Source organism: Metarhizium brunneum, chromosome 5, assembly GCF_013426205.1.
Source record: "Metarhizium brunneum chromosome 5, complete sequence".
In the NCBI taxonomy this organism is placed as follows: Eukaryota; Fungi; Ascomycota; class Sordariomycetes; order Hypocreales; family Clavicipitaceae; genus Metarhizium; species Metarhizium brunneum.
The window spans coordinates 2,673,649-2,701,041 of record NC_089426.1 but is presented as its reverse complement, the minus strand read 5'-3'; the positions used below and the strand labels follow the sequence as shown (position 1 = coordinate 2,701,041).

At 52.5% G+C, this 27,393-nt stretch overlaps 6 protein-coding genes across 6 annotated transcripts; 2 read left to right on the top strand and 4 right to left on the bottom strand.

Moving 5' to 3' along the window:
• Positions 1-713: 713 nt before the first annotated feature.
• Positions 714-1,543, bottom strand: G6M90_00g089020 (uncharacterized protein; the record flags this gene model as incomplete). Its single annotated transcript, XM_014686729.2, has 2 exons — positions 714-1,255; positions 1,336-1,543. The coding sequence occupies 2 exons, from the start codon at positions 1,541-1,543 to the stop codon at positions 714-716; spliced, it is 750 nt and encodes a 249-aa protein (XP_014542215.2).
• A 1,644-nt stretch (positions 1,544-3,187) lies between these two features.
• Positions 3,188-5,520, bottom strand: COY1 (Protein CASP; the record flags this gene model as incomplete). Its single annotated transcript, XM_066131344.1, has 3 exons — positions 3,188-5,103; positions 5,168-5,335; positions 5,397-5,520. 3 exons carry the CDS (start codon positions 5,518-5,520, stop codon positions 3,188-3,190), a joined length of 2,208 nt encoding a protein of 735 aa, XP_065987378.1.
• Positions 5,521-6,141: 621 nt separating this feature from the next.
• Positions 6,142-9,780, top strand: vps-39 (Vacuolar protein sorting-associated protein 39; the record flags this gene model as incomplete). The annotated part of the gene is made up of 3 exons (XM_014686731.1): positions 6,142-6,292; positions 6,350-6,777; positions 6,841-9,780. The coding sequence occupies 3 exons, from the start codon at positions 6,142-6,144 to the stop codon at positions 9,778-9,780; spliced, it is 3,519 nt and encodes a 1,172-aa protein (XP_014542217.1).
• Positions 9,781-11,813: 2,033 nt separating this feature from the next.
• Positions 11,814-13,247, bottom strand: G6M90_00g088990 (uncharacterized protein; the record flags this gene model as incomplete). Its single annotated transcript, XM_014686732.1, has 1 exon — positions 11,814-13,247. The coding sequence occupies one exon, from the start codon at positions 13,245-13,247 to the stop codon at positions 11,814-11,816; it is 1,434 nt and encodes a 477-aa protein (XP_014542218.1).
• Positions 13,248-14,319: 1,072 nt separating this feature from the next.
• G6M90_00g088980 (uncharacterized protein) lies at positions 14,320-14,811 on the bottom strand (the record flags this gene model as incomplete). The annotated part of the gene is made up of 1 exon (XM_014686733.1): positions 14,320-14,811. The coding sequence occupies one exon, from the start codon at positions 14,809-14,811 to the stop codon at positions 14,320-14,322; it is 492 nt and encodes a 163-aa protein (XP_014542219.1).
• Positions 14,812-22,936: 8,125 nt separating this feature from the next.
• Positions 22,937-23,251, top strand: G6M90_00g088970 (uncharacterized protein; the record flags this gene model as incomplete). The annotated part of the gene is made up of 1 exon (XM_066131343.1): positions 22,937-23,251. The coding sequence occupies one exon, from the start codon at positions 22,937-22,939 to the stop codon at positions 23,249-23,251; it is 315 nt and encodes a 104-aa protein (XP_065987496.1).
• Positions 23,252-27,393: the final 4,142 nt, after the last annotated feature.

The following is a 27,393-nucleotide window of genomic DNA, read 5'->3' as shown; positions in this document are numbered from 1 at the left end:
AAGTCAATCACTCCATGTCCGTCACCACCTTCTATGGCACGCCACCACCACGGCGCTCCACCAACATGCTGCGGACTGGCTGGAGCCACACTCACTGATGGGATCTGGATCACAGTTCAAACTCGACTTCAGCTGGTGTCTTGTAGGTTCGGGTTGGTCCGCCGGTTTGGAGCCTGGGCGCGCAAGCTGTCTCTCTCTCTCTCCATGTTTTGTGTCCTTTGGTGTCATTCATATGTTGTCCTACCAACCGCGAAAGAGCCTCCAGGAGCAAAGTTTGCTTGACTTGTTTTGCCATGGCCAACTTCTGAACTTCCGAATTCCTCTTACCAGGCTATCTTTTTGGATCGATTCAATTTAGACTTTCAACTGTCCAACTGCATGTTATGATACACCAAGAATCAACGAATCACACCCACTGGAACAAAGGAGTTATGTACAAGCATTCTCTCAGCAGCCAAGAAGTAGAGTGCCTCAGAGAAAAAGAAAAGGGGAAAATAACCTCCAAACTATAACAAAGCGTGGGACGCATCAGTCAAACAATAATGTTAGTTAGCCCTGCTCAGCCTCATTTTTCCAACTCCCGCTCTTCTCCGCGTATCCATCACCTGTTATTTGTGCCCTGCCAGAACCAATAACTATTTATATACATCAGTAACATGATTGCAAAATCACAAGCCATGCGCAGAGCGGCGGGTGCGTGTGCAGAGGAAGACTTACACTGCTGAATACTGTACTTCGAATCTCGCAGGCATGTCCTTGCAATTGGCTGGTGGCGAACCGCCAGCCGTGTCAACACGGTAAACGTCCTTGATGTCTCCCGTGGTACCATCCATCGCTGTGAGCCGCAGCCAAGTTACGGCTTTCTCGCCCGTTTGGCCAACAGCAGCGGCAGAAGGGGCGTTGGCCGAGCTGTTCTTCGCGCAAGGCACTTGGCCAATGGCTAATGCTGGCGTGTCCAAGTTGAAGAATGGAGTTGAACCGTCGAAGTAATGCACTCCAGACTTTGCCATGGCTGTGGGACCAAGCCTTTCAGCCTCGTCAAGCTTGAATTGTACAGCCATGGCCGGGATCCGTGAGAGGACGTCAGGGTATAGAGCCGCAATACAGCTGGCATTGAAGAGGGTAGCCACGGCTCCGACAGCCTTGGGTGCGGCATCAGCGTTGTTGGGATCGCAGGTGTAATTTTGAGTCCCGCGTCCGACTGCTACGTGGCGTACGGTCAAGCCCTTATCTGGAGGAGGCAGCCCGTCGATGCCTACAGGGGGAGGAGGTACATGTTAGTTATACCATGCCATAAATTCCTGGCTCTTGGATGATGTTCAATTTCATGCTTACCAGTGGGCATGTGAGCTTTCGACAAGTCACACTCTGGAGCTGTCGAGAGACCCTTGGCTACCTCAACCTTGGAGGCGATGAGATTAAAGTATCCTGACAAGTTGTCCAGGGCACTGAGAGGGTTGTCGTTTGTATCCAAAGTCGGGAATGTTGGCGCAGCGCTGGCAATCGCGACAAATGCTGCCGTAAGGATTGTGATTGAACGCATGTTTGTTTCTCTTTCTTTTCTTGGGGTCACAGGCAGCACCTTCCACAAAAAAACACAGCAGGCAGAATGGCTTGTTGATCTGAGACGGACGGCGCAGAGATACGACGCAGCACCAGAAGAATAAAAATCGTAACGGTCAACAGGGGACGATTTCGTATCAATACTAGGCGAGACAGGAATGTAGATAGGCGCAGTAGCAAGAAGGGATAAACTGAAGAGCCAAAACAAATTGAACAGTCGTGATGTAAGATGCAGACGACAAAGGGAATAAGGAAATAAGAAAATAAAAAAAAAAGGAAAAGGAAAACAACCACAACTGGGATGGTTATATACCGACCGGTTGAGAATTGGTTCTGTGCTTCAAAAAAAAAAGAAGACCAGAAGGACGACCAAAACAGAGGCAAACGAATCTATTATAAGCCAGTATTTGTTGTTTCCAAGCACACGGCTACTGGCATGACTGTCTTGAATGGGCCAAGAAACCCAAAACCCACACGTCGGGTCTGCAGCCGCCCATCTAGGCCCAGCGTCAAGCACGACACCCGCAGCTATAGGTCCATCATTGGTCGGGCCAGGTCTTGTACAGGCCAAAGTGAGGGCGGCTGACTGAGAGACAGCAAGGCACCGACATGGGGCGATGCTTTTTATGGCACGGCGACAAACTGACGATGCTCGGAGAGCTTGTCGTCCAATTGATTGGCGCACTGCAGCTTCTGAGATGGCGGGAGGGTGGGAATGATGGGCTCAGCGCCGTTTGATTGGCCGCTGTCTAAGCGCCGTGCCGGGCGGGGATCCACTACAACCAGAGCTCTCAAGTGCTCCTTGCTTGCTTGTCTCTGGCCTCCGCAATTGTGGACGCCTATTGTCTTCCCGCACACAGTCAATTGATAGGCAAACTACCTCAAACCACGTATTCCAATGCATCTGAGTGGTCAGCGGCCGGCGACCAGCGTGGAAGACGGACAGGGAATGCACTTTTGGTTTAAACGGCTCGGATAACGTGGTCCGAAACGCGGCCAACAGAGCTGCTCCATCCATCCAATGGATCGAAATCTACTCCACGCCTCGCATCTCGGGCCAGTGTCACCGATCGACGCATTACGCGAGCACAGCAGGTTCCCTGTCTCTACGCCACACCTTGTTGCTTCGGCGCGTAGGATATCTGCAAGAAAAAAAAAATCAGGTTGGGCCAGCGGAGTAGTCAAGAGAACCATGGTTAGCTGAGCATTCCGGCTCTGTGCCCATGATTGGACACCCATCATTTCATCCTAGATCCCACGGCCAGGCCGCCATATCGGGTCGGCGCTTCGCGGGAATAGAAAACGTAACAGAAGACCTCCACGGTACAGAAGCCCCATCCTAGAGACAATAAAAACTGCGCAGCCAAGACCTCTCTTGTTGGTGCTCTTCTTTATATCTACATGTCCTTAGAGCCTACACAAGCAAGTGGAAGCCTTCCCATATTTATCATCATTTCTCCCATGTCTCGCCTTGTCCAGATGGAATGCCTAGCTAACCCCGTAATATTACATCCCACATTATTGATAGTGTGTGCATATGTATACTTTGGGCTTGCCTGTACCTCGGTCCAGCCTGATACTGGTGCTTGATTGCTTCCGCAACTTGGCCAGGTTCTAAACGTCATTACTGCCTATTGAAACTATCTTGCTTCCAATCTCCGTGATTTGCACCACCACTTGCCGCCTTTCCTGCACCGGCTGCAGCCGCTCCGGCAGCAGCGGCAGCAGAGGAGCCCAAACTGGACGCATGCTTATCCAAGTCTGCGCTGCCGAGCCAATATAGTGAGAAAAAGACCAGTATATGCAGCGCTACACAGTACACTGCGAAGAGATTTCTGCTTGTACGGGACGCCAGAACCATGCGCGTGATCGAATACACCACCCTCTCCGGGAGGCTCATACGCCGATAGGCTCTGGCCGACTCTCGACCACGAAAAGCCGCAAACGGTGATATGTTTGACTCATAGGCTTGGCGGTATCTGTCCATGGCCATCCCCGGGTTGCCCGTCCCGCCGATGGAAACCGTCGAGGGATTCGGGTTGGAGGAGTAAGCCGATGACGAAGTTGCTGTCGCGCCGCCACGATTGTATGTTGATACATATCTTGTTTTTTCGTACAAGTTGAGGTTATCCTTTTGCAAGGCAGCAACTTCTTGCCGTAGTTGCTGGGCAGTCCGATGCGTCTCGGACAGCTCCTGTTCTAATTGGGCGTTTTTCTTTTTGAATCGATCTCTTTGTGCTGTCACCATTGGCAGGATACCTGACCCGCCTCCCATCGGCTCCCGCTCTCCTGCTGTGGACCGTGGATCCAGTCCGCTGATGATGGATGAAGTAGGTGATATCCTACCCTTTCGTGTCTGCGCACGAGTGACGTACGTGCCGGCGACAGAAGCACCAGACGGGAAAGCATTGGCTCCTTCGGCCTGCATATGCTCGAGATCTTCCTCTAGCTTCTGATTCAAGTTCTGTGACTTCTCCAACTCTGCATTTGTTCTTGAGAGCTCCTCCTGCAGATCCTCCAGCCGAGATTGTAAGTCTTGGTGCGAGACACGGAGAACCGTTAGCTCGTCACCTAGTTTCTTGTTGCGGGACAGAAGGAGCTTTTCTAAAGAATCCCCCTTGTCCGTGCTGCTTTCAATCCTTTCTCGAACCTCGTCATCATCACCGGTGGAAAACTCGATGCTTTTGAGAACCTCAAGTTCCTGCTTGATATCTTCATAGTCGTTCCATCTTTGGACCTTGGCCTTTAGCGTCTCCTTTTCCTCTTTCAAATGAAGTGTCTCACGCTCCATCGTACGCTGCTGAGAATCGAAACTTCGCTTCATACTTTCCTTTTCTAACCTGGACGCATCTAGCTTTCGAATCAGGGATGAATTTTCGGACCTCATGCGCATGTACCCAGGATCATCTTCCAGGGACTTTTCGGGCTGGATTGAGATGGAGGATTTGGCCTGGGCCAGTTCTAGTCGCAGCTGCTCATTGCGAGCTTCAACCTCAGCAAGCCTGGTGCTGGTGCGCTCAATATCAGAATGGAGCATTTCCAGTTCAGCGCTTGAGGCTTTTGCGTGGTGGTTTTCTTGATCTTCTCCTGCTTTTCCAAGGCGCTGATTCACCTCGTAGCTGGCACGCATTTCGTTCAGAAGGCGCTCTTGATTCTCTACCTTCTCTTCCAAGCTATTCTCTTTAGCTGCCCAGTTGTCTTTCTTCTCTTCCATGACGGCATTCCAAGACGATTCAACCTCTTTAACACGCTCGTCCAGGTTGTCCTCGATTTCTTTTCGTGCGGTTCGTTCTGACTGAAGCTTGCTTTCGACATCTTCCAGTTGGGAAGTGAGCTTAGAAACATTTTCTTGGAGGTGCTTATTTTCTTCTGCGAGTCTGGGAAGCGTCTCCTCTGACAGGAGCATGGAGTCTACCGAGGCTTCCAAGAGTGGGTATGGGTCCGGTGCTTCTGATATCGATGTGTAGGCCTGAAGGAAGGCTGAGTTGACTGACTTGGAATGATTCGTGAGAAGATCAATGAAATTTTGATAAGCTTCCACTATTGTTAGCTACTGGGTGTATAGAAAAGGCTGCAGCCGGAGGCTAGACGGGATCTGGACTACCTTTCAAGAGACCTTTGATTTCGGTCAATTTGCTTGCATCATCAAGCTTTCTGAAGTCTTTTGTTTTTTGTGCCAGCTCTTTACGCTGCACTGTCGAGTCGCGCTGATACGTCACGATTTCTGACGCTGTATTATCGAGGTTCGCGGTCAGGGTTGTCAAATCAACACCTATTTACTGCAGTAAGTAAGTGCAAAACGCAGTTGCAATAACGCGGTTGAGACAGCGTACTTCTCCAGGACGAAATAGCATGCTGGAATTTGTTTCCTGCTCCCTCAGCGGTCGGCGCGTCGGGCCGTGCTGCTGAAGAAGCAGCTTCGGCAGCGGCAGGACCGGCTCCAACGACCTGCGCCATTGTGAAAGCGGCGTTTAATTAATTTTCCACAGTCGGAAGCTGCGCATTCGATCGACGTATAAGTCTTGCCATCAATCGCCTACAAGAGGGCGGTGGACGACCAAGATGGCGTGATGGTACGATCGCGATGCTGGAGCTGGAGGATCCAGGCGTTGAAGTTCAAGCAGTTGACGTGTTCGTCACAGGGGAGGGACGGCGGGTCTGGTCTCAACATTCAATCAAGTCTCAAGTGCTGGTCTGGTTGAACATTGAACCAGCCACGGACCACTGAGCCAACTGAGCCACTGAGCCACAGCTCAAATGCCAGGCACCTACGTAAAGTACCGGACATGTCAGGGTCAGGGAGCCTCTGTCTTGTACTTAAGTAGGCGGCCCAGCCCCACCGAAACCTTGGCCTCAGTACCTCCTAGTACGTACCAGACCTGTGTCGTCGACACAAAGACGACTGGACTTATCCGATCTCCGAGCTGTGCTAACCTCCAAATGCCAACACCACTTGACGAAACCACCAAGCCATTGGTCTCCCTCGAAAAGCCAAATCAACGTACGCGATGCGCCACGGCCCTCAACTACAAATATGAGCGTGACACTACACTAGCCTCAAATGAATGATCCCTTGCCATGGCGACACAAACTAGCCTGGCTGCCAGCCCGACCCAGCAGGCAGCGGTCGAAGATGGACCTTATATCTTACGACCGTTATTGGAGGAGATCCCGTTGGCATCAGACGGGTCCGATAGCAATGTGAAGATTAATTGCGTCGAATTTTATGGTGGGTTAATCTAGGATCGGCCTATAAGGACACAGAAGCTAACGTATATACACACAGATGGAAACTTGTACATTGGCACGTCGGCATCCGAGGTGCTTCATTTCGTACAAATTCCCCCTGATTCAAATGATGTGACGACACGACCTGTTTATATTCAAGCTTCCAGGCTATCACCAGTTTCTGTCGAGTCTCCCTCTTCGCGATCGGCTGGTCAAGGTGTGCAGGAAATACTATTGCTGCCACGGATAGGGAAAGCATGTATATTGTGCAACTCAACCGCGGCATTTTATTCTTTGCCGGAACTAAGCCCGGTGTCTGGAATAAGCGTCGTCAAGAACTGTACCTGGATTGGTGGGGTGGACTTGAATGATGCGATTGCTGCAGACGGCTCCGTAGCTACGAGCGGTAACGATGCCACCATACTCCTTTCTTTGAAATCCAAGATACAAGTTGTCCGCCTAGCCGATAAGGTGCTTGAGGCGCCAGTGAGTTACTTATATCTTTGGTTTATTGTGAACGCTGGCATGCTTGCTAACGTATGGTATCAGAAAGTGACATTTGCTGGAAGCGTTTTGTCCGTTCGCCGAGACTCAATAGCTTGCGTCGCCGATTCCAGGTCATACGCGCTATTAGACATTTATAGGCGGCTCACAATTCCATTGATGAGTATCTCGACCCTGGATGAAACACCCGTGGAAGATGTTGGACGAGTTCAATCACTTCGCGATACTGCTCCAGATCCTCCTGTCCGGACAGGTCCGACAAATTTATCTACTCCAAGTGCAAATACGCCAGGCCACAGTCGGAATCCGAGCCAGAATGACAATTCCTCCAACCCTCAAAAGCCGTCCTCTCCGGTGCCTTCACCAAGCCTAGAGCCACGCTCTAATTCTAAATCACCGTCGCCTCCTACAGACAAACCTTTGCCCTTACCCCCTGGCGAGGACACTTCGGCTGATCCAAGTGTGCACCCCACAGAACACCAGACATTGGATGTGCTCAAGCCGCATATTTCATCACCAAATTCTGAGGAGTTTTTATTGGTTATTGGGACGAAACTATCAGAACCAGGTGTTGGCATGTTTGTTAGTCTGGATGGCGAGCCTACGCGGGCGACGCTTCAGTTTGAGAAATATCCAGAGCAAATTGTGGTTGATGGCAACAATTTTGACATGACTTCGTCTCAGACAGGTTTTGGCGAGGAAGAAGATTGTCATGTATTGGCTTCCATATCTAAGGGATCTGATAATGGGCTTTACCATGGCATAGAAATTCAACACATAAACGCAGGCCAGGAAGCAAATCCAAAAAAGCATTGGTTGGAAGCAAGAGGCATTTCTATGAAGCACCCTTATGGCATGAGGACCTTACTTGGAAAAGGGCAAGTCCGACTCGGCGAGATTGTCTCCAAGCTCAGCCAAAAGCGATTCTCTCCATTTCCTGGACCATTGGAGGCATCTAGCTCACTCAAGAGCTCAGACTCTAGGACCGCACTGTCGATAGAACAATTGTCCAAAGAAAAAGAACTTTTCGAACGTGATGACTCGCAGGACGATGATTCACTGCCGGAAGGTTGGGAGACAACCCGCAATACGGAAGGGGAACAGTTCGTGCGACGACTTTCTGACGTTGAAACAAGATTGGCGGTCTGGAACGGCAATTGTATATGGTGGGCAATGCGAAATCCTTTAATTGTCCAACTTGACGCGCTGTTGGACGAAGCATGCCCCAGGGGGCAAATGGCAGACATGGACAAGAGTGCAGTGTATGCTGTCCTGAAACTTATTCGCGGCCGAGATGCGAGGACAGAATTGGAATACATGACGTTGGATTACCTGCGGCAAAAAGCTGGTCTCCTTCTCCTCATTAACGTTCTGTCTGTGCAAAAAGAGCAAGTCTCTGAAGGCGACCTCAATGCTCTGGAGAAACTTTTGGTGGACAGTAAGCTGGACCCTCGAGTAGTCCTGTCTCTCATTCCCGGAATCAGAAATGACATCATTGAAGGGAAACAAGGCATTTGGATCTATGCAGGGGTAAAGAAGATCGCCGAGTCTTACCTCCGAAGCGTCATTTTTGAAAGACCAGCAAAGAGCGCTCTACAAGATATCGAAATACAGACCATGCACTTTTTCCGCCGATTCCTATCGGCTTGGAGGAAAATGAAGGGATTTGGCAGCGTTCCCGACGAAGTTGAAGTATTCAGGACTGTGGATGCTGCACTTCTCATCTCCTTGCTTGAGCTGGACCAGCGCTCTCCTCGAGGCACGGTTCACAGCGGCGCGGTTAGATCGGAACTTAATGACGTTGTTGACAAAGGAGTGGACTGTTTCGACCGTGCTGTCGACATCTTAGAGTCGTATCATAGGCTTTTTATGCTGAGCAGACTCTACCAAAGCCGCAAAATGGCTGGTGACGTTTTGGCAACCTGGAAACGCATTATTGAAGGGGAAGAGGATAGCGCGTCCGAATTTGACGACGGCGAGCAACGTGTCCGAGACTACCTGAAGAAGATTAGCAGTCAAGCTCTGATCCAAGAATACGGAATTTGGCTTGCCAAAAGAAATCCACGACTGGGAGTGCAGGTGTTTGCCGAGGATGAGGGGAAGGCTCCCAGGTTTGAACCAGCGCGAGCCGTTGAGATTCTCCGGGCAGAGGCCCCGGATGCGGTCAAATATTACCTAGAGCATCTTGTATTTGCCAAGGGCCTCACGTCATATGTGAACGAGCTCTTAAACTACTATCTTGACGTGGTTCTTGGAGATCTCAGATCCTCGGCAGCCAGTCGAGAGACAGTTATGGCTACATACGAGGCATACAGGGCGTTACAAGGACCCAAGCCGACATACCACCATTTTCTATTAGCAAACACACCCCCGGATGGCGAAATATGGAAGAGTCGCTTACGACTGCTCCAGCTCCTTGGCGGTACGCATGACTACGACACCGCGGCTATCGCGGAACGTATTGGCAGTTTACCGGGCGACCTGCTCGTCCCTGAGACCATCATTCTAGCTGGCCATCAGCGTCGCCACGAAGAGGCACTACGGCTATTGGTCCACAGGCTTGGTGACTACGATACAGCAGTGTCGTACTGTCTTCGAGGCGGGTCCAGCGTCTACGGGCACCTGGATGGTCGACAGGCTGGAGGTAGCATGCCCGCAACAGAGCAGCAACGCCGTCTATTCCAGGTAGTCCTCCACGAATTTCTGAGCATTGCGGATGTTAGTCATCGAATCGAGCAGACGGGCGCGCTGTTGGAACGTTTTGGTGGCTGGTTCGAAGTGGAAGAAGTGCTAGGCTTGGTGCCCGACGCCTGGTCCGTGGACGTCGTGGCCGGGTTTCTCATAGGAGCGATGAAGAGACTTGTACGAGAGAAGAATGAGAGCGTGGTGAGAAGGGCGCTCAGTGGCGCAGAGAACTTGAGGGTCAACTACGACCTGGTTGTGGGAGTCGAGCAAAAGGGTCCGAGTATCGAGGCACAGAACTAGCGCTTTGGTGTCTATCCGAATATCAACGCAAGGAGTGTACATTTAGCGCGCATGTGTGTAACATAATGAGAAAGACATGGACACTTGACAAGATGCTACTGATGTTTGAAAAAAAAAAAAAGTCTTGATAGTTTCGACAATATGCTTCCGTCCAAAGTGGTGGCACAGCCATCACACCCGGCAATGGGATTCAGCTTCGGTCAGCTCGGCCAATTAACTCTAGAAGCAGGGACTAATGTATGATACAAACCCCAATGGACGTGTCCTACATGGCCAAACCACGGATGTTAGCCAAGGTTTCTCGCGTTCAGCAACGAAGGCGAAGCAGCTCCCCTGCCTCAGAGACATGGGCGATGCTGTCTCTCGCCGGCGCACAAAATCTCGCCTGGCAGCTGATGGCAACCTCCCTTGACCCCACGACGTCGACGGAGCACACGCCGACGTCCTTGCGAGCCAATAGCCTCGAAGCCCGCGCCAGGGACATGAGCCTTTTGCCAAGGGACCGACGTCCCAGCTGAGAAGACGGGCTCGTCCACGACATGGCGGTGGCTTGAGCTGAACAAACTATCGAATGCCTCGACGTATAACCAGAGGCCGTTGATGCCATTGTCTGTCGGCAGGCAAGAGCCACAGCACGTATGTACAAGATGGCAAACTCTGGCAATCGAGTTGGCTTGTGGCTTTCTTTGCTCCTCTTGGTTTCCGTGGAGTTGCTGTCGGGAGACGGCGCCGAGACGACCAAGATATAAAGGGAGCGGTGGTGCCGACCGGAGCCGCGTTGCGGGAGTACGGAACATGTGCCTTTATCTGTTCATTTGTTTGATTTTCTTTCATTTTATTCTACATGACTTGCTTTGCTTGTTTGCGGAACAGCACGCTCGTCCTGCCACGGCCTGCTGTCTATCGTCCGCAGCTCAGCTACAACAAGCCTCTGCTTCCGCGTCGTGATATCCTCCCCCCCTGTCCTGTCGGATGAACAGTCCCTACAGTACCTACAGTCCCTCTCTCAGTATCATCTCTACCTTGAGGCCGACTCGTGCAAGCGCTTGGCGGTTAAAGAAGCCCTTCATCTTCTCACGGCCCGTGTAGCACTCGACCACTACCCAGCACCTCGTGTCAGACCTTGGTTGATGGTCACTCTGGGAAAATGACACTCGGAGCGGAGGTCAACTAATCCTCAGGTTGGGGTGACTCGTTGCCCTTGAGGATGGATATACCGAATGTTCAATGCCACAAGTGGCTATTCGACTCGATGCTACTCGCAGCGTCCACGGCCACATCCGGACCGAGCAGAACCGTGGTGCCTGTTTTGGTATCATCACACAACAGTTAATTTACATGGGTGACGAACGAGTTTTTGGACCGACGTATCGACGTCTCGCTCAGTCAGTCGCGCTGCGAAATGGGGGCCGCCCGAACACAAAGCCGAGTGCTTTGACGACGAAGTGCTTTACATCGGCGTCGCGAAAAGGCCCTGGTCCTTCCTCCTCGTGAATAAACGACACGTCGCATCACGATGGTTCAAACAGCGGCACACGAGTTGGGGAGAAGAGTTCTTGTCCCATTAAGAAATATCCTAAGAGGCGTTGTTAAATCGCCGGAAACACCACCACAGTGGACAAAACACAGGGTATCGAGAACGAAAAGAGCAAAAAGGGAAAAAATCCTTGGACCGCTCTCAAAGCCGGAACGATTCCAGAAGCTGGGTTTCCAATCCATGTCATCCATCGTAATTAAGAACAACCAAATGTCCATATTCATGCCCAAACCGAGAGGCTGCGAAGACAAAAAAACAAACCTGCACATTATCAATAAGTGCATAAAACTCCGAAAATTGAACCCGCATGGCAAAATACCAATCCGACCCAGCCATGTCCCATTAAATCCAGGTCAATTTCACATGCGCCGTCTTCCTATGCTCCCCTTCTAATATGGTTATGAGTCTCTAGCAAATCGAGTTCGTAAGGTCTCAAACTCCCTTCCGTGTGCTGGGGAGACGAGAAGATGATGGCTCTAGACAAGCAAAGGACCTATTAAATGGGGGCACTGCTCGTCTTCAACATTTCATGCATTTCCTTCAGTTGTTCCTCCGTGGGGTCATCAGAAATCCACGGTCCTTTCTCATCGTCTGTGGCGCCAAGGAAGCCTTCAGCCCGCTTTAGCGTTTGGACATCAAGGTCCGTAACATATGATTTGCCATCCGACAGTTTGATGCGAACCTCATGATCGGTCGAAAGCATCATGTCGTCCTTGGCCAATCTGCGGGGACCATCAAAGACAGCCATAATACGCTTTCGCATCGTCATTTGGCCCTTATCAAAGCCCCAGGATGATGGGTAGTCGCGACGATTCTTGCGGCCACGAGTCTTGGTAGCAGTCGGAACACCTCCCCGAGAATGCGTCAACCCGCGGGATTTTTGCACACCGTTGGCAGGGTTACCTTTTTTCTTTATTGAGGGCGACGAGTTGGCTTTGGAAGAAACATCATCGGCATCCTCGTCCTCGCCCATGTCCAAATCATCCTCCTCGTCCTCATGCAGGGAGGCCTGTATAGTCGGTGTTGTGGTTGGGAGGTTGTTCTTTTCCAGGGTATGGTGGACCATCTTGTCGTTCTCGACCTCGGCCAATCGCTGTGCATTGATGGCCTCTGCGGGATCCTCCTGTTGCACAATTCGAAGGACACAGTCGTCCAGATGCTCGTAGAAGTCCTGGGCATTGGAGAAGGTTTGCGAACACGTGGAACACTTTCCAGTGGCATCGGGAGCGTAGCCAGTGAGTTTCTTTCCAGTGGCCACGCCGGCTGGCGTCTTCTTGCGGCTATTCGGGGGAGTCTGTTCAACACCATGAACAGCGGTCAGGTGTCTCTTGAAGACATCTGCTCGGTTGAACGACTTTTCGGCAGGAGACCCAGAGCCAGGGCAGAAACCGCAAACCATGGTGCCCTTGTAGTGGGTCAGTGTGTGGCGGTTCTTGTCGTATTTGCGGGCAAAACCCTTGATGTGGTATTCGCAGGTCTGGATGGGACACTTCTCGGGTCGCTCATTCTGGTGAGTGAGCATGTGCGCCTTGAGGTCCTTGAATATCTTGCCGCAATCGGGATAGGTGCACCTTTGCTTCTCCTTGGTTTCATCGCTGCTAAAGTCGGCAGAGCCAACCGGGGAAATGAAGTTGGCCATGCTGACACGGCGGCCATTGGCGTCAATGGGGGCACCGTACGGGCTGTGGGTGGTGTAGTTGGGACCAAAGGGGCCATTGTGGAGGAATGGCGAGGCGCTGTCGGTTCGAGCCATGTTGGGCTGCGGTGACGACGATAGTGAGGGCGAGGGCACGAATTGGTGTGCCTGAGCGTGTTGAAAGTGGCCATCGTAAGGCGAGATGGGCATCGGAGGGCGGGCGATTTCTGGGTGGATGAGGGAAGGATCTGCGACAACGGGAACAGCGTCAGTGAGTGTGGCCGCGGACGACATGGTCAATTGCCGCTACGACTGTCGTCGTGATCGGAATGACGATGCAGAATTGAAACAGAACAATGCAATCAAGGATGAACCGGAAAAGTAAAAGGTGTCTTTCGAGGGTTCCAGATAGTAACAACATAGGTTGGGTTAAGTGAACCGAGGCGGGGTGAGGTGGCCAGCGGTTTTGGCCGAGGACAAGAGGCCGCCCAAGACGGGTAGCAACCACCAACCGTTGACGTACGGAGGTCTCAAATAGGTGCGAGAAACGAGAAACACCTTTTTTTGGTGGGGGGGCGCCAGCGACCATTCAAGGAACACCCACTGCGCTTACTGGGCGCCACATGCTCTCGCTGGATGAGACACAGCAGCTGGTCACAGCGACTCGTCACAATCGGCCAGCAGCACTTGGGATGACCGGAGCGCTCGACTCGTGCACCTCGACCGAGCTGCTCAACCAACACCGACGGCACACCACTATGCAGCAATGGATGCAGCGGCATGCACTCGCTGCTCCGTACAGCGGGCTGTCCAGACAAAGCAAAGCACAGCAGACAACTGGTGTGCGTCGGGGCCCCGTGAAATGATGACGCGCTGCGTCGGAGCGCCGTTGGGCCGTTGTGTTGTAAAAGTCGGCACCCGCACTGGCGGAGCCACGACCCAATTGTCTCAGGCATGGCGCGCAATGGCAAGCTGAACTGCGGGCCCCCCTGGCAAACCCAAACATCGAGTACCCATGATGATTCGGCCCACAGGTCCAGTATGTATGAAAGATACGGAACAATCATGATGTGCACCTTTTTCCCTTGGAAGGTGAGCACCGGCACGGAGGTAGGTGTGCGGGTATCCCGTACGGGAGATGTTCATTGCCATCTGGCCTCGGCTGCGACCAAGCCCCAAGGCTATCATTTGGCGAACAGACTGACAGACAGATGGGCGATGCGCAGACGACGAGGACACAAAACATAGTGGGAATGGGCAAGGAGTCGGCAGCAACTGAAGCTTGCCAAAGAGGTGAAAAATACGGCCATGCAAAGAAAGAGAAAGGGCGAGACAAAGGCGCAAGAGAGGGCGAGAAAATGCCATACTACTTACCAACAAAAGATTTTGGCTGTCCGCCAAAGTCAAAGCTGCTGAAATCCTCCACTCCAGAGCCATGAAAGTACTCGGGGGCGGCCATATAGTCACTCCCGACGATGCTGGGTTGCATGTTCATTGTGTGACCGGTCCAGTCAGTCACACCCAAGTGTCCGTTGCTCGACTGTGGTGAACCGACTGCTGAAGATGGCGCTGAGGGAAGGGAACCAGAGGACAGACCAGAGGACGACAGTCTTATGTCACCGTCCTCTGGATACACACCAGGAGACGTGTGGCCCCTGAGAATGTAGTTCGGCGTCTCGGCGTATAGCGAGGGCTCAAAGCCCATTGACGTTGTGCTAGGAGGGTACGTGACACCAACGGTCATTGGAGAAGCAGATCCAAAGGCGTTCTGTGGGGGTTCAGGATAATTGGTGTAATCGTCCGTACGTTGCTGTTGTGCGAACAGGCCGTTGTAGGGCTGCTCAGCCAAAGCGGCCATTGTGTTTGTGACGATTGTAGATTGCGGGGGGCGAGTCTGGCATTTTAGAGTCAGCAATACGCACATCTGGTTTCCTATTCACATTTCTCTTTGAGACGCCTTCGCTCAGGACTGGGCTTTTTTTTTCCCCTCTTCATATGTCTTGCTCTTACCTCGAAAGAACCGCACAGTCTCGTTCCACCCCAAGGCCTCTTCTGTTATAAATCAGGTAGGGCTTTGTCTCGCGGGGTTGCCGAGCCTGGCAGGATGACAAGAATGAACACTTCGAAGTATTAGATGTATGTAGAGGCAAAAATTCGACAGGTCGCTATTGTTCTTTCTGCTTCGCCTCGTCGTAGCCTTGGCTGTATGCTGTGAAGGAATAGCAATTCTGGGAACAAGTGGTAGAGAAGGTGTGATAACGACAGGGCGAACAAGAGCAGTTGTGTCGTAGGGCGTTTCGGTGTGATGGTGCGGTGTCGACAATAATACCCGGATGAGAGAGGGCTGGTATGTGACAACAGAATTCTACGTGATGATTGATTGGTGTTGAGGGACAACCAAAAGTTGATCTGGTAGAGAAGGCTGACAACAAACGTTTGATGTTGTTGGGGGCTTGGACGTAGATATATAGACGGCCTGCATCTAGACTAGACAGCCCAAACCAGGGCCCGGTGGACAGGATCTACTTTTTCCACAAAGTTGAGATACAGGGCCAGTAGGGCAGAGGTGTTGAACTCCGCCAGCCTCATCCGGGAGACAGGGGGGTGTGGTCAAGAAGGCTCCATCACCGCAGAAATTGAAGAGACAAAATTCATTGCACAGGGTCATCCATCATGATGCCGCCCGCGCAGCATGGCTCTCGGGCTGGTGGGCTTTTCGGTATTCATCAAGAGCCTCGTCTTGGGACTGGAGTCGACCAGGATCAGGCAGAGAGGCGTGTGTGCAAGACAGGAAAGGGAAGAAGAAAAAAGGCGTTTGCGTGCCTGGGGCGTGGTTCGCAGGGCGGGCGTGTGGTCGAGAGTTCATGAAGGTTTGTGGGAGCCATCGATTGAGCCACTGGCGTATTTGGGCGGTCCCCGACGATCATCTGGCGGAAAAGGTCATGGACCTCTGGTGTACCCAAAAGTACCGGTACCTCGTTCACCTGGCCTCATTAAGGAGGGGCGGAAGTCGGCAGGCAAGAACGAAGGCAAATGACCTGGTACTGTAAGCGTCAAAGTTAGCAATGTGGTCTGGTACCGTTGCAACGGGTCGTGTATCTGGTACAAGAACCAAAGTATCGTCCCGAGAAACGAGCAACCCAGCAACCTCAGAACAGCCCATGACTGGCCACCCAAGCGATGCGCGGCGACCCCATTGCAGAGGTGATGGGGTTGCTGGGGTCTCGGCATGACACTCCCACACTCACACACACACAACCACACCGTGAAGCAACACTCCAGAGACAAGTCGCCAGCAAACCAACATGATGCCAGGGGTATCGGACATGCTAAACCTAGATGGGACTCGCGGGTCTTGCGACAGCTCAAGAGGATATACTTTGTCTTTGAACCCCCCCTAAGTCCCCCACAAGCCGTCTTTCTGTAGGCAGACTGTCTCAGACACACAGCAAGCTTACTACTACCACCTGTCCTTCGACTCCGATTTTTGTACGGATTGCTGTTTGGAGGCCGACTGAATGTACCCCGTACCAAGCAGACGGTATCTGTCTCGCATCCAGTGTCTCTGGTCCCTGTTTGCCTGACATCTTCCTCTCAACTGGAACGAACAGCCATAGGCAATCAAGACTGTGGCGGCTCGTGGCTCGTGGCTCCAGGCCTCCCACCTCCTTTTCCCCGACTTAGATTCAGTACTTGGGACTTGAATTCAGACCATTGGGGTGATTTCAACTTCAACGATACATACAGCCTAGGGTCGCGGGCTTACGGTTGATTTGCAAAGGATCACCAATTCTCAGGGCCTTCGTCTGGAGCTTGGGAAGGTCACATCATGGTGATCAAACAAGAGGTACTAGACAAGCCACTCAGTCGTTGACGAGCAAAAATAATCTCACTTCTCCTCATCCAAGGGCCGGCGGCAATCGGCAGGCTGGTTTGGAGCGTCAACCCGGCACATCGGACATATGTAACAACCTGGGTATTAGTCCGGAGTGAACTGCATGTGTATCTGACATCTCGAGCCTAAAATCATGGCAGTACGTACTTGTATGTACATCTGTAGGCAGGACCCTAGAAGTGTTTTACTCCGTATAAACCCAAATTGGAGGTAAACAGAAGCACTTGAGGGATAATTCGCTCAAGACAGAAGGGTTCCACTCAAAAATTTGCACAGGACTGGTTTTTTTGTCAGTCTCTCTGGCCCTGGCTGGTTGTGATGACAAGTACGGAGTACCGAGACAGTAACCGACAGTTGCCAGCACCAGGACGTCGTCAATCACCGAATAATTCTCTCATCTCAGAAGAATTTCTTTCAATAGTAGAAAGCCCAAGCCCAAGCAGCCCGCATCAACTCAGTACCAGATGCATTGCACGGCAGATGCTCGTCAAGCCAACAGAAACAGATTGCAGCACCGTGTTCAACCAGTACTTCGGGTCCTAACCCTACTTCCCATGTCTGATAAGCCCCGCGGGGCTGCGGGCCTTGGCCGCAATCTTGAACTATGCCACTCTTGGCCTCAACTACGAGTGAACAGTGCATTGCATTCTAAATTAGAGGCCGTCTAAACAAGCAGGAAGTGTATCAAGAAATGGTACTGTACCCCGACCGGCGCCAGGTATCGTCCAGAGAACGGAGTGCTACCAAGGGAGGTAGATACGTTCAGTGCTTTCGTTGGCGTTGGCCTAGGACGACGCATTACGCTTTCTTCGGTCCATTCAGTCGCGAGCGCCTCGAGTCTCCCGATATGGGCCGTGCGTTTGCGCTGGAACATTTTACTTTGTCCTATTTAGTTCAGGGGGTGAGCCCCCTCAATGTATAACGGGTTGTGCTATTAGGTATAACAGAGGTTAACCACTCCTATTAGAAACTGAATGTTGCGAGGCCGACAGGAGCCGTCCTGCACAATGTTACGCGTCGTATTATGAGGTCAGGGCGCATCTCTTGCTCCTCAATTTCGGTTTTCCAAGGTCAGGAACCGGGTCTTAGCTGCTGACGAATACTTTCATTTCCAGAGCCGTGAAACACTCGCGCCCGTAATAAATTGCAACTGTTACAAGAGAAGAGTGAGAAGCGCGGTACGGCGAATCTCAGCGTTGCGTCGGCCACCAAAGACGATTGGCGCATGAATCTGCGGGAGCCGAGACATTGGAATTCGTTTCCGTTGAGCCATGGTCTGCCTGCCCGAGGACTGGATCCCTGTTGGCCACGAACGGTGGACAAAGACGGTAAGGGAAAAGAAACAACTGCATTGGAGCAGGGCCCAATAGTTTGGCATGGCGGCATCGAGCCCGAGTTTGGAACCGACGGGCGCACGCACAGCCCGCCAGGCAGTTCTCACTCTCCATACTTGACTCGCAGAGCACGTTGCTTCGGGAAGGGGGGTTATTGATGGCGGCAGCAGTATCGCGCGCTGTGCTGGCCTGGTGTCTGGTGTCTGGTGGTGTGCCAGAGGACAAGAAGACGTGGTGGACCTGCCGACTGGGCCTGCCAAAAAGGCTCTTGGTGTTTGGTTACTGCCCGCGCATGCAGGACGCAGGACTTCCCCCCCCCCCTGTGTGGAGAGTGGAGAGGGCGGAGAGAGCGGCGATTTTGGCCAGAAGAGACTAGTCGGCATCTGCACAACTAGACGACAGACGAGGCAATCGAGACTATGCCAGGTTGGGGAATTCGTGTCCCGCAAGGCGATTCGTCTGATGAGCTGGCGAGGGCGCATTTCCACGCCGACAGCCTCGCGGGTCAAACAATGCATAACGGGTTTGGCAGGATTGATTGACGATTGCCAGTAGCGGAGCACGGAGGAGCACGGAGTTGAAAGTATGGGGCAGTCAGTATTACGTACCTAGGTATGTATGTATATTATTGCATGACTGAGCAGGCAGGAGTAGAGGAGTTCAGTGCTTGGTGGCCTCATCCCACTTTCCAAACGTTGCCAAAGGCAATATCAAGGCCGGTATTTGCTGACTGCAGTCGCCCCGTTGGTCATTTAATTGCCAAGGCATATCTGGAGTAGTAATTGCGTACAGGGTTATCCCGGGGCATGTTTTCAGTGTCGTGGTCCACCTCAAAAGCCCATCAGACATCTGTTTTTGAGCCGTCACATGTTGTCTCGCCGCAAGTCAAAGTTCTGTTTTTAATTACTACTAGATGACTTGTCCCGCACCAGTGTGAGCAAGATGATTATGCAGGCGACGAATGCACCGATGGAGAGTCTTTACCCAATAGCTCCAGACGGAGAGATGAAAATACCACCCCTGTGACAATGTTATTCCTTGGGGCGTTGCAACATGAGGCAGCAGTAGAGATGCCTGTGCCTTGCGGTTCATGCTGTGTAATGTTGATGAAAAGGCACAGAGCACTCCGTACTCCGCACTCCATCGTCATATTCACTATGTGATGACTTAAACTTTTAGGCTATTTGCCTAGGCCCAACTCTGACGTACTACATAATACTATTAATCTTGGAATCTTTCGACTATCTCCTGACTCGGTCATGGGTGCAGTCGTAGGGCAGGCCAACCAGAGGCCTGGATCGGGGCCCGGCTTGACACAGGTGAGCCACAGCGCGCGGAATTTACCTCGTGGCGGCGGCGAATCTGTTTCCGAAGTTGAGATTTGCTGTTCACACACAATGGACATCTGGACTCGACGAGACATGATGGGGCCTCTCCCAATTTGGCCTAGCCATATGCACACTCGCTTGCGGCTACCAACGTCAGTTAGCTTGAACGGTGGAGGTGGTTCTGCGGCGGGGTTGATTGGGTGCAGAATGGCAAGATTGAAATGGTTGACACTCCGACCTGCAGAGGCGGGCTCTAATTTACCTTTCGCCGACTGGGGGTATCCCGGTTAGCCTTGCAGGTTTACCTCATTGCCTCACTCTCCTCAACCCTCAGGAATACCCTGCCCGGGAGATGGGAGCATGTCCCTGCGGCGCCCCCCTTCTTGGACTCCAGAACCCCCTTTGTCGATACCCCTGGACGATGAGGCTCTGCGGGCAAATGACCACGGCCACTTTGCAGGCCCAGAAATCTGGCTGCTGGCTCATGGAAGTTGTCGTGGCAGCCTGGCCCGTCCGACAGGGAACGAGCCACTGGATGGCCCCAGTACCTGCGCCTGCGCCGTAAGGCCGGCCTGTGAACTCGAAGAGTCTGCTGTGTGCAGGCGATTCTTGCTTCTCGTCCGCCGACTAGATAGCCCCATCTGTCTGTCTGGACTTTGCCAAATTTACAGGCAGAACCAACTACAAGGCCAAGTTCAATCGGCACGGTTCGCCCGAGTCCGAATTGATGAAAAATTGCAGTACCAATTAACATGTTCTTGCAGGTCTGGATATCAAATCCTTCAGAACCCAATACAGTTTAGAGGCGTCTCACTTTCCTCCCACAGCCGACGCAAGCAGCAGTTAATGTTGATGGCATCGGGGGCATGGCCCCCAATCTGGCGCGTGCTAGTATTACTCCGGAGACATGGGACTCTGTTCAGAAACTCCAAACTCCGTGGCGGCCCCTGTGGGTGCATACGGGCATCTACGTAAGATCCATGACTTGTAATGCAGCAACGCAGAAGAGATGACCTGAAATCTGGAAAGGAACAGTTCGAGACGTCCATGCGGTTACATTGGCCGCGCATACGAGTCGGTTGCATACGCCGTCGACAGGCCTATCGGGAATTGGCGAGCTGATGGAGTACATACTGCCACAGAGCTGGTGAGTGCGTACGGAGCAGAGGAGGAGTGGATGAGTGTTGTATTGTGTTGTATGACGACGCATGGACAAAAAAAACACCAGATGCGTCGATTTGGTTTTTTCCAAGTTACAGAGTCAACTGCTGTCAGACGGACATGGCTCCAATGTTTCATTGACGTCGTATCGACTGAAGACTATGAATAATGGCGTGGCAAGGGGCAAACAGAGTGGCTCGAAAGCCTGGTGCGTGGACACATGCGGGAACTATCTTGATTATAGGGAGCAGTTGACTACATTCAAGGAACAGTACCTGGCATTTCCCACAAGACGCTCGCACAAGCACGAGTGCCGGACAACGACTTCGGGGAGCCTCAGAGGCCTCTGAGCCGAAAGCTAAAAAAAGAATCTCCAAAGATAGCGCGGCCGGCAGCGGCAGCTACTCCGTACAGTGAGTGGTTGGACGATTGGCCATGGACCGACCAGACCAGACCAGACTCCACATGGACATCTGGAGCGGCCTGGCTCAGTGGAGGCCTTGGCCCATCCGGAGAACTCAACACTCCGTGTCCGCTGGACATGCCACCCCTCAGAGGCCCTCATGTGCCTGCCCAAGCTGCCCAATCTGCCCCCGTCTATGTCTGCTGCTGGCGCCTCTTAGCTCCCTCTGGTGCAACCTCTGACCACTGCATCTCCCCACGCGCCAAGCGTAAGACACATGGCGAGCATGGTAGTTGTCCTGCACAGGTGTGACCACCCATCTTGCCATCCCGTCATGGCAATCACTTTGAAAGAGCCTGAGAACTCACTCCGTACATTGTACGTATGTTTCTTCCGCGCCGATTTCCGGTTCTGGGGGCGCAGGAACGTGTATCCATGAGGCAATCTGGTAACTCGATTTTGCGCACAGAGTGTCTCATGCCTGATGCCTCTTCATACCAGGTACCTACCTGTACTCCCAAGGCCGCTGGAGACTGGCCCAGACTGGAGCAAGCAGGATTTCCGGTCCGCTGTGGGGCTCCCTACTTTACTTAAGTACTTAAGTACCTTAAGTAGGTACTTAGTTGGCATTGGGCAATACCACGCCGGCATATTAACTACTACTACCTCATTGATGTGTCTGGTTGTATAACCTCAAGCTACTACCTGCCTATGTAGGTACCTTCTGTATGCGTCGGACCTGCCCCTTGAGTTGGCTTGCGACGCTCCAGGCACTCGGTGCTCAAGAATACATATGTCGACTGGTGTCATTGTCCACAGAAGCGTCCATGCGAGCAAGGGGGAAGGGGCGCGCAGGAGAAAAATCTCTGCAGATTTTCCACATGGTCATTCCCTCATTGCCCTTTCTTAATCTCGATAGTTGTGCGTGGAGAAACAAGGTTATTGGCCGCGACGGCCACGCACTGCTTCACGCCCGTTTCTGCAGTCATCAAGCTAGCCAGACGCTCCAGCACACTTCTGAGCCCATGCAGCCGCCGCTGCATCCAATGTTTGAGCACAAGCCATGCCTCTTCTGCCGTTGCCGAGTCGCGTGCCATGCAGTCGAGCGTGCAGGTATGTATGCATGGAAGGATGGCGGACACTTGCCACGCGTTCCATTTTGCCCAAAATGAGCAAAGTACATACGTACACAGCTTCCTGGCATGTACATATGTTCCCTGAGCAGCTGGCTGTGTGTAGGTACAGTATGCATGCAGGCTCCAACATTGGGAGCCAAAGGGTCGCTGAGAGGGCCATCAGGAGGACGGTGTGGTGTGGGTGTCATCAACGGGCACGAACGAGGCTGTGGCACTTGAGTCAACGGATGACTCTGAAGTTGGATGTGAAGGGACGGGTTGCGCCGCGTCCGAATCTGGACATCACTAGCGACCACACGGAGTTCTCCATACATGCATACCAGGAGCAAGCAGGCTCGAGAAAGCCATGCGCCATGATGCCACACAACCAGTTGACCACGGAAGTCTCTCCAGCAATCGATGATGAATGAGGCCGGCGGTTGCAACGCTGGTCTTGGTCTTGGTCTTGGTCTTGGCTCACGCGCTTCAAAGCTGACCGCATCCAGCGCAGTTTGGGCCTGAAACCTGGTTGAATCCTTTACTCCTACGATGGATGTGTGCAGATGCGCCATGTGCATGTACGTACCGAGTACATCTATCTTATTTTCTTCCTTGCCCTCAATGCCTTCTCAAAAGGGGAGGGGGACGTCAAAACGTGGGTTTCGAGTTGTGGGCTGACGAGCAATCTCAGCCCTCAGCCCTACGAGGTTTATTGCTGTTGACGGACCAACGATCCGATTGGGGAAAATGCGCGGTTCCAGCAAGGTGCAGTACGGGATTGCAAACGGTTCACTGGTTATTAGCTCGTTTCCTACAGCAGAAAAACACATACTGCTGCAAAAAAGCACGTTAAATGCCGCGCCCTCGGTGGGCAGTGTTGATCGGCAAAGTTTCGTTGGCGGGCGGGCGCCAAAGCGCAAATGCGTCTCAATCGGGACAAAGCTGACGACCGGAATGCGACCAATGCGAAGAGCCGATCCGCCCTTCACGGCGACTAAGTGGGAGAAAGAGTTGAGCACCACCAGGTCCGCCATCTCTCGGCATGTTCCTAGATGGGCTTAGAGCAAAACCACCCCGTCCATCCACGCCATTGGAGAGAAGAGTGAAAACGGACTGGAGTGCCATTTGCTGCCAGCGAGAGCGAGAGCCGGTGGCTGTATCACTGTCCGCCATCTGGCCCGGTCGGGACATTTGCTTGCGCGTCCCCAGGCCCGAGAAGAGAAGAGAGGGCAAATATCTTGATGCCAGGCAAAAGAGTGTCCAGGACTCAGAGCTCGGAGCAGATGGCCGTCCTGGCCACGAGCCGGGGTCAATATCTTTTGCACCCGGGTCGAAGCGCTCGAGGCCTGTCACTTGGGCGTTCCGGTTGGATGGATCGCATTATGCACAAATAGATGGACTTGGAGACGGCCGCCCTGGTTCGCAATTTGATTGCATCTCAAATTGAGGGGTGTGGTGCCCGGTGCCCGGCTTTCCAGTCAGTCTCAGTCTCTTGTTTTTCTCAAGGCGAGCAATCCTTGCTGATGACTTTGAATCTGGTTCGTGCATACGGAGTACAGAGCACGGAGTAGCGAGTCTAATCATGCGTACCAACAACTCTCCCTGGCTCGTCCCAAACTGGTAATCAGTGCGATTGTGCAACCTCAGGCAGCAGGGTCTCTCTGGTTTCGCGTCTTCACTGCCGGTTTCAAAGGAGGACTGGAGCCCATCATGTCAACAGTGTTGAGTCGCACGAGAGAGTCTGGTTGCGCATGAAAGAGAATAGCAGCACCATTGCCGCCAATCTGGTTGCCCGCCCCGAGATCTCGACGCTTCCAACAGCTCTGTCGAGCTCAAAAGTCTGCGATATCATGGCCTGCACTGCACTATATACACCCCCGAATGTTGTACATGTTGTATATTTATCCAAATACAACACCCCAAGTTGACGAGATCCTGGGTCGCGACTTTACATCATCATGTTGCTAAGTTTATCGTCGCCCTCGCCGTGTCAACCGCCCACTTCCCATCCAGACATTGACGGATCGACAGTGGGGGGCGGGCGCTGGGGAAACTCAATCCTCTCGACTGACTTTTTGCCTTGACATGGCCGTATCGGTAGTTTTGCAACACCAGTGTCCACAGTTTCGGCCAATGCAATCGACACACATTGCCCTCTGTATGTATTCTGCGGCATGTACATACATACTGTTGTACATATGCCGGTCCGCACTGGCGGGGTGATGAGTAAACTGGCTCCTGCTACTCCGTACTCCGTACACAATCAATGATCTCCATGACTGACCATCAACGCACTTGTCGCGCCCGTGCTAGTGCTCACTGATTACGCTCCCCCCGACAAGGCCCTGCTCGTGGCAGACGGAATACTAGTAGTAGATCATCTCAGGGCCGTCGGATAGAGGTGTCAGGGCCCATGTCTCTCCTTTTAGCGGATGCTGGAGTAGCGAAGGAACGGGGCGATCCCAATGGTCATGTTTCACCCCTCCAAATTTGGGTCGACGAGAATAGAAGCGAACATACATACAATGCTAACAAACCCCCCAGCAGAATCGCACATCTACGGAGTACTACGACGACTACTAGCGGCAGCAAGCCGGTGAGAGGGGTCCCCTCCTCCCCCTTGGCTCCCTTGCTTCTACAGACTCGTAACTGGCAAAAGAAAAAAAACGCTGGGCACCGACCCGATGGCCTGGAGGCCGTGAACATGTCAAACTGCTGTTAGCGTCGCGCCACAGCGGGAACAGCACAGGGAAGCGCCCAGAGCCCAGGGAGGCATTGGCTTCCGAGCAACGAAGATCGTCATCATTCGGCACGGGCATCACATATCCCATGCTAGTGCTAGGAGCCAGTCGCCGGACTAAATACTCGTGCCAAAAAGAAAAAAAGCAGGTCGGGTTGGGGGCCAGGCCCGTGTTTGTCTTTGGGCCTTCTTTTTTTGCACAGACCACCTGGCCAGAACTCGTCATCCATTTTGTTTCGGCGCTGCTTTTCCTAAATACCTGACCTAGAGGCTCGAGGTTTATCGGAGTTGACGTCGCATCGGGGGCCTCAGTAGTCGGCGATGATTGCAGTTCTCGGTCGAGTGATATGGCTTGGGCCGCTGTCACGGGGGAGACCTTGTGGGGGGGATTCAGCCGTTTTAACACGCCTTGCCTTTCAAACACCAAGATTAATTAATAAACTGTGGCTAGTACTGCGTTCTCAACTGCTGATCAGCGAACGGTATATTCCGGCGGCCCATCGAGATTGGGGAGCTCAACTTTGGTGGCGCAGTACAGATGGTAAAGGCCATGGCGAGACCCGGCGTTGACCGCCACTCGGGTTCAAGGAAGGCTAAATCCAGCCCGCCTCCCGAAGTGCCGTAGAAGAGATGTTTGCGTAAGGTGGTGTATGTTGTATGTGCGCGCGCGTGTCTTCACAAAAGGTTTGTTTGTCAAGCAAATTTGGTCACCGACGACGTGGAACGTGCTCTGTGATAAACTTTCCAACGACACGGCTCTATACTACGTAAGTGGGAAATGGGGGCGGGTGCCCAAATGGGCTTAAATTACCCTCAAGTGTGTGCTAGTAATTTGCTCGCAAGGGAATATCCGTAGGTGCTGCGTCCGGCGTGGCAGGCAACCTGCCGCAAATAGGGTTCGGTGAACAGACTGAGTCTAATAATGAAGTTTATCGGTTTGCTGGCGTGACCGAAGAGGCATGTCGCCACGGACAGGGAAATACATACATCATCTCACCTTTGGCCGAATGGCCGGGGCTTTCGGGATACGGGCATTCTGGTCGTCACCGTGGGTTCTACGTGAATGAAGTCGCATGTTGAGTCTTCTCACCTGCTCCTTGTCACCACTAACCAACTACCTAGGTACCGAGGCATTAATACGCTAATTGATGCGGTTACTCTGTAAAGAGTAGAGTAGTACTAGTAGTATACCAGTTGGCAGTGTCGGGAGTGAACTGAACGCCAAGACAAGAATAAGCAACCAAGCCTTTTGACGCCATGATAGATTGCGGAGAGCGATAGCCGGCGTAGTCGCTCATGAGGCGGGACGTGGGGGCCAGGCGGGCTGCACTCATATCTCATTCCATCAAGTAGCACTGCGTATTGTGCCAAACCTTTTTTTTTCCTGTTGCGCGCGATTGGAGAGAGCATTTTGTCATGCTATAATAAATGGTACTCTGTTTCAGGGGGGTGAAACTCCTCCCACTATCCGATGCATCTCATGTATCATTCCTGCGTGCCAAAGTAAAGATACCAAAAGAGATGGGAAAGCGGCAGTTGGCCAGCTCGGTCGGGGAAGGAAGCACTCGAGGTGTGCATACGTTGTGTTGTTATTAGCCCACTTTAGCTTCCGCCCACGAGTGTCATCTGCCCCCATTCCTAGCTACTTTTATTTTTATTTTTTTTATTCCCTTTAGTCAAGCGGATAGCTCCGTCAAAGTCTAACTATGGCCTGGTCCAGAACCAGTTACAGGCCGGTGCCATTGGCCCCCAATGAGGAGTCGCTTTGGTGGCTTGATGGTCTGGATGCAAAAGAAAGCTCACAAACAAAAACCGACATCTCGAGGCGCTATGGCCCGTGTCGGCGTCTACCGCATGAGAGGCGGTGGGAAGCGTCGCATGGTGTCTCTGATGGCTCTCTCCGTTTGATCCTGTGCGACACCATGTTCCTACCGGTGGCTGCTTCGTACCGGGCATCATGCCCAGAAGCGGACGTGTCAAGGCTGGAGCGAGAGCCGGGGACTCGGTACTCCTGAGATGGCGCTGGATGCTTGCATAGTGGGCTTGAACTGTTTTACCAGGTTGTATACGTATGTATGTACATACTCCGTACGTCCTTTGTCATGCGTTCCGACGCTGGGTGCATCACGACGCACTGGCAAGCGAGGTCGCTGTTGTATATTAGTACCGCTAGTAATATTCAAAGCTCAAAACGTTTGATTTTGACGCGCGGCTGCATTTGCATAATTCATCTGGCAAGAAACAAGGCCATGTACGGAGTATGTACATAAGCATTCGTTCGTATTTGAGTGCGGAAGACGGGGTACGAGGCGGCTTCAGCCATTGAAGGCGTGCTTGGTGTTGTCGTGTCGATATAATTATCCCCAAATGCGTGTCTCTGGTATTCCTGGGCTGTTGGGCAGACTCTGGGTGTGGCTGTTGCCTGGGATTGACACCGCCCGCAGCGAGATGCCAAGATGGTCGA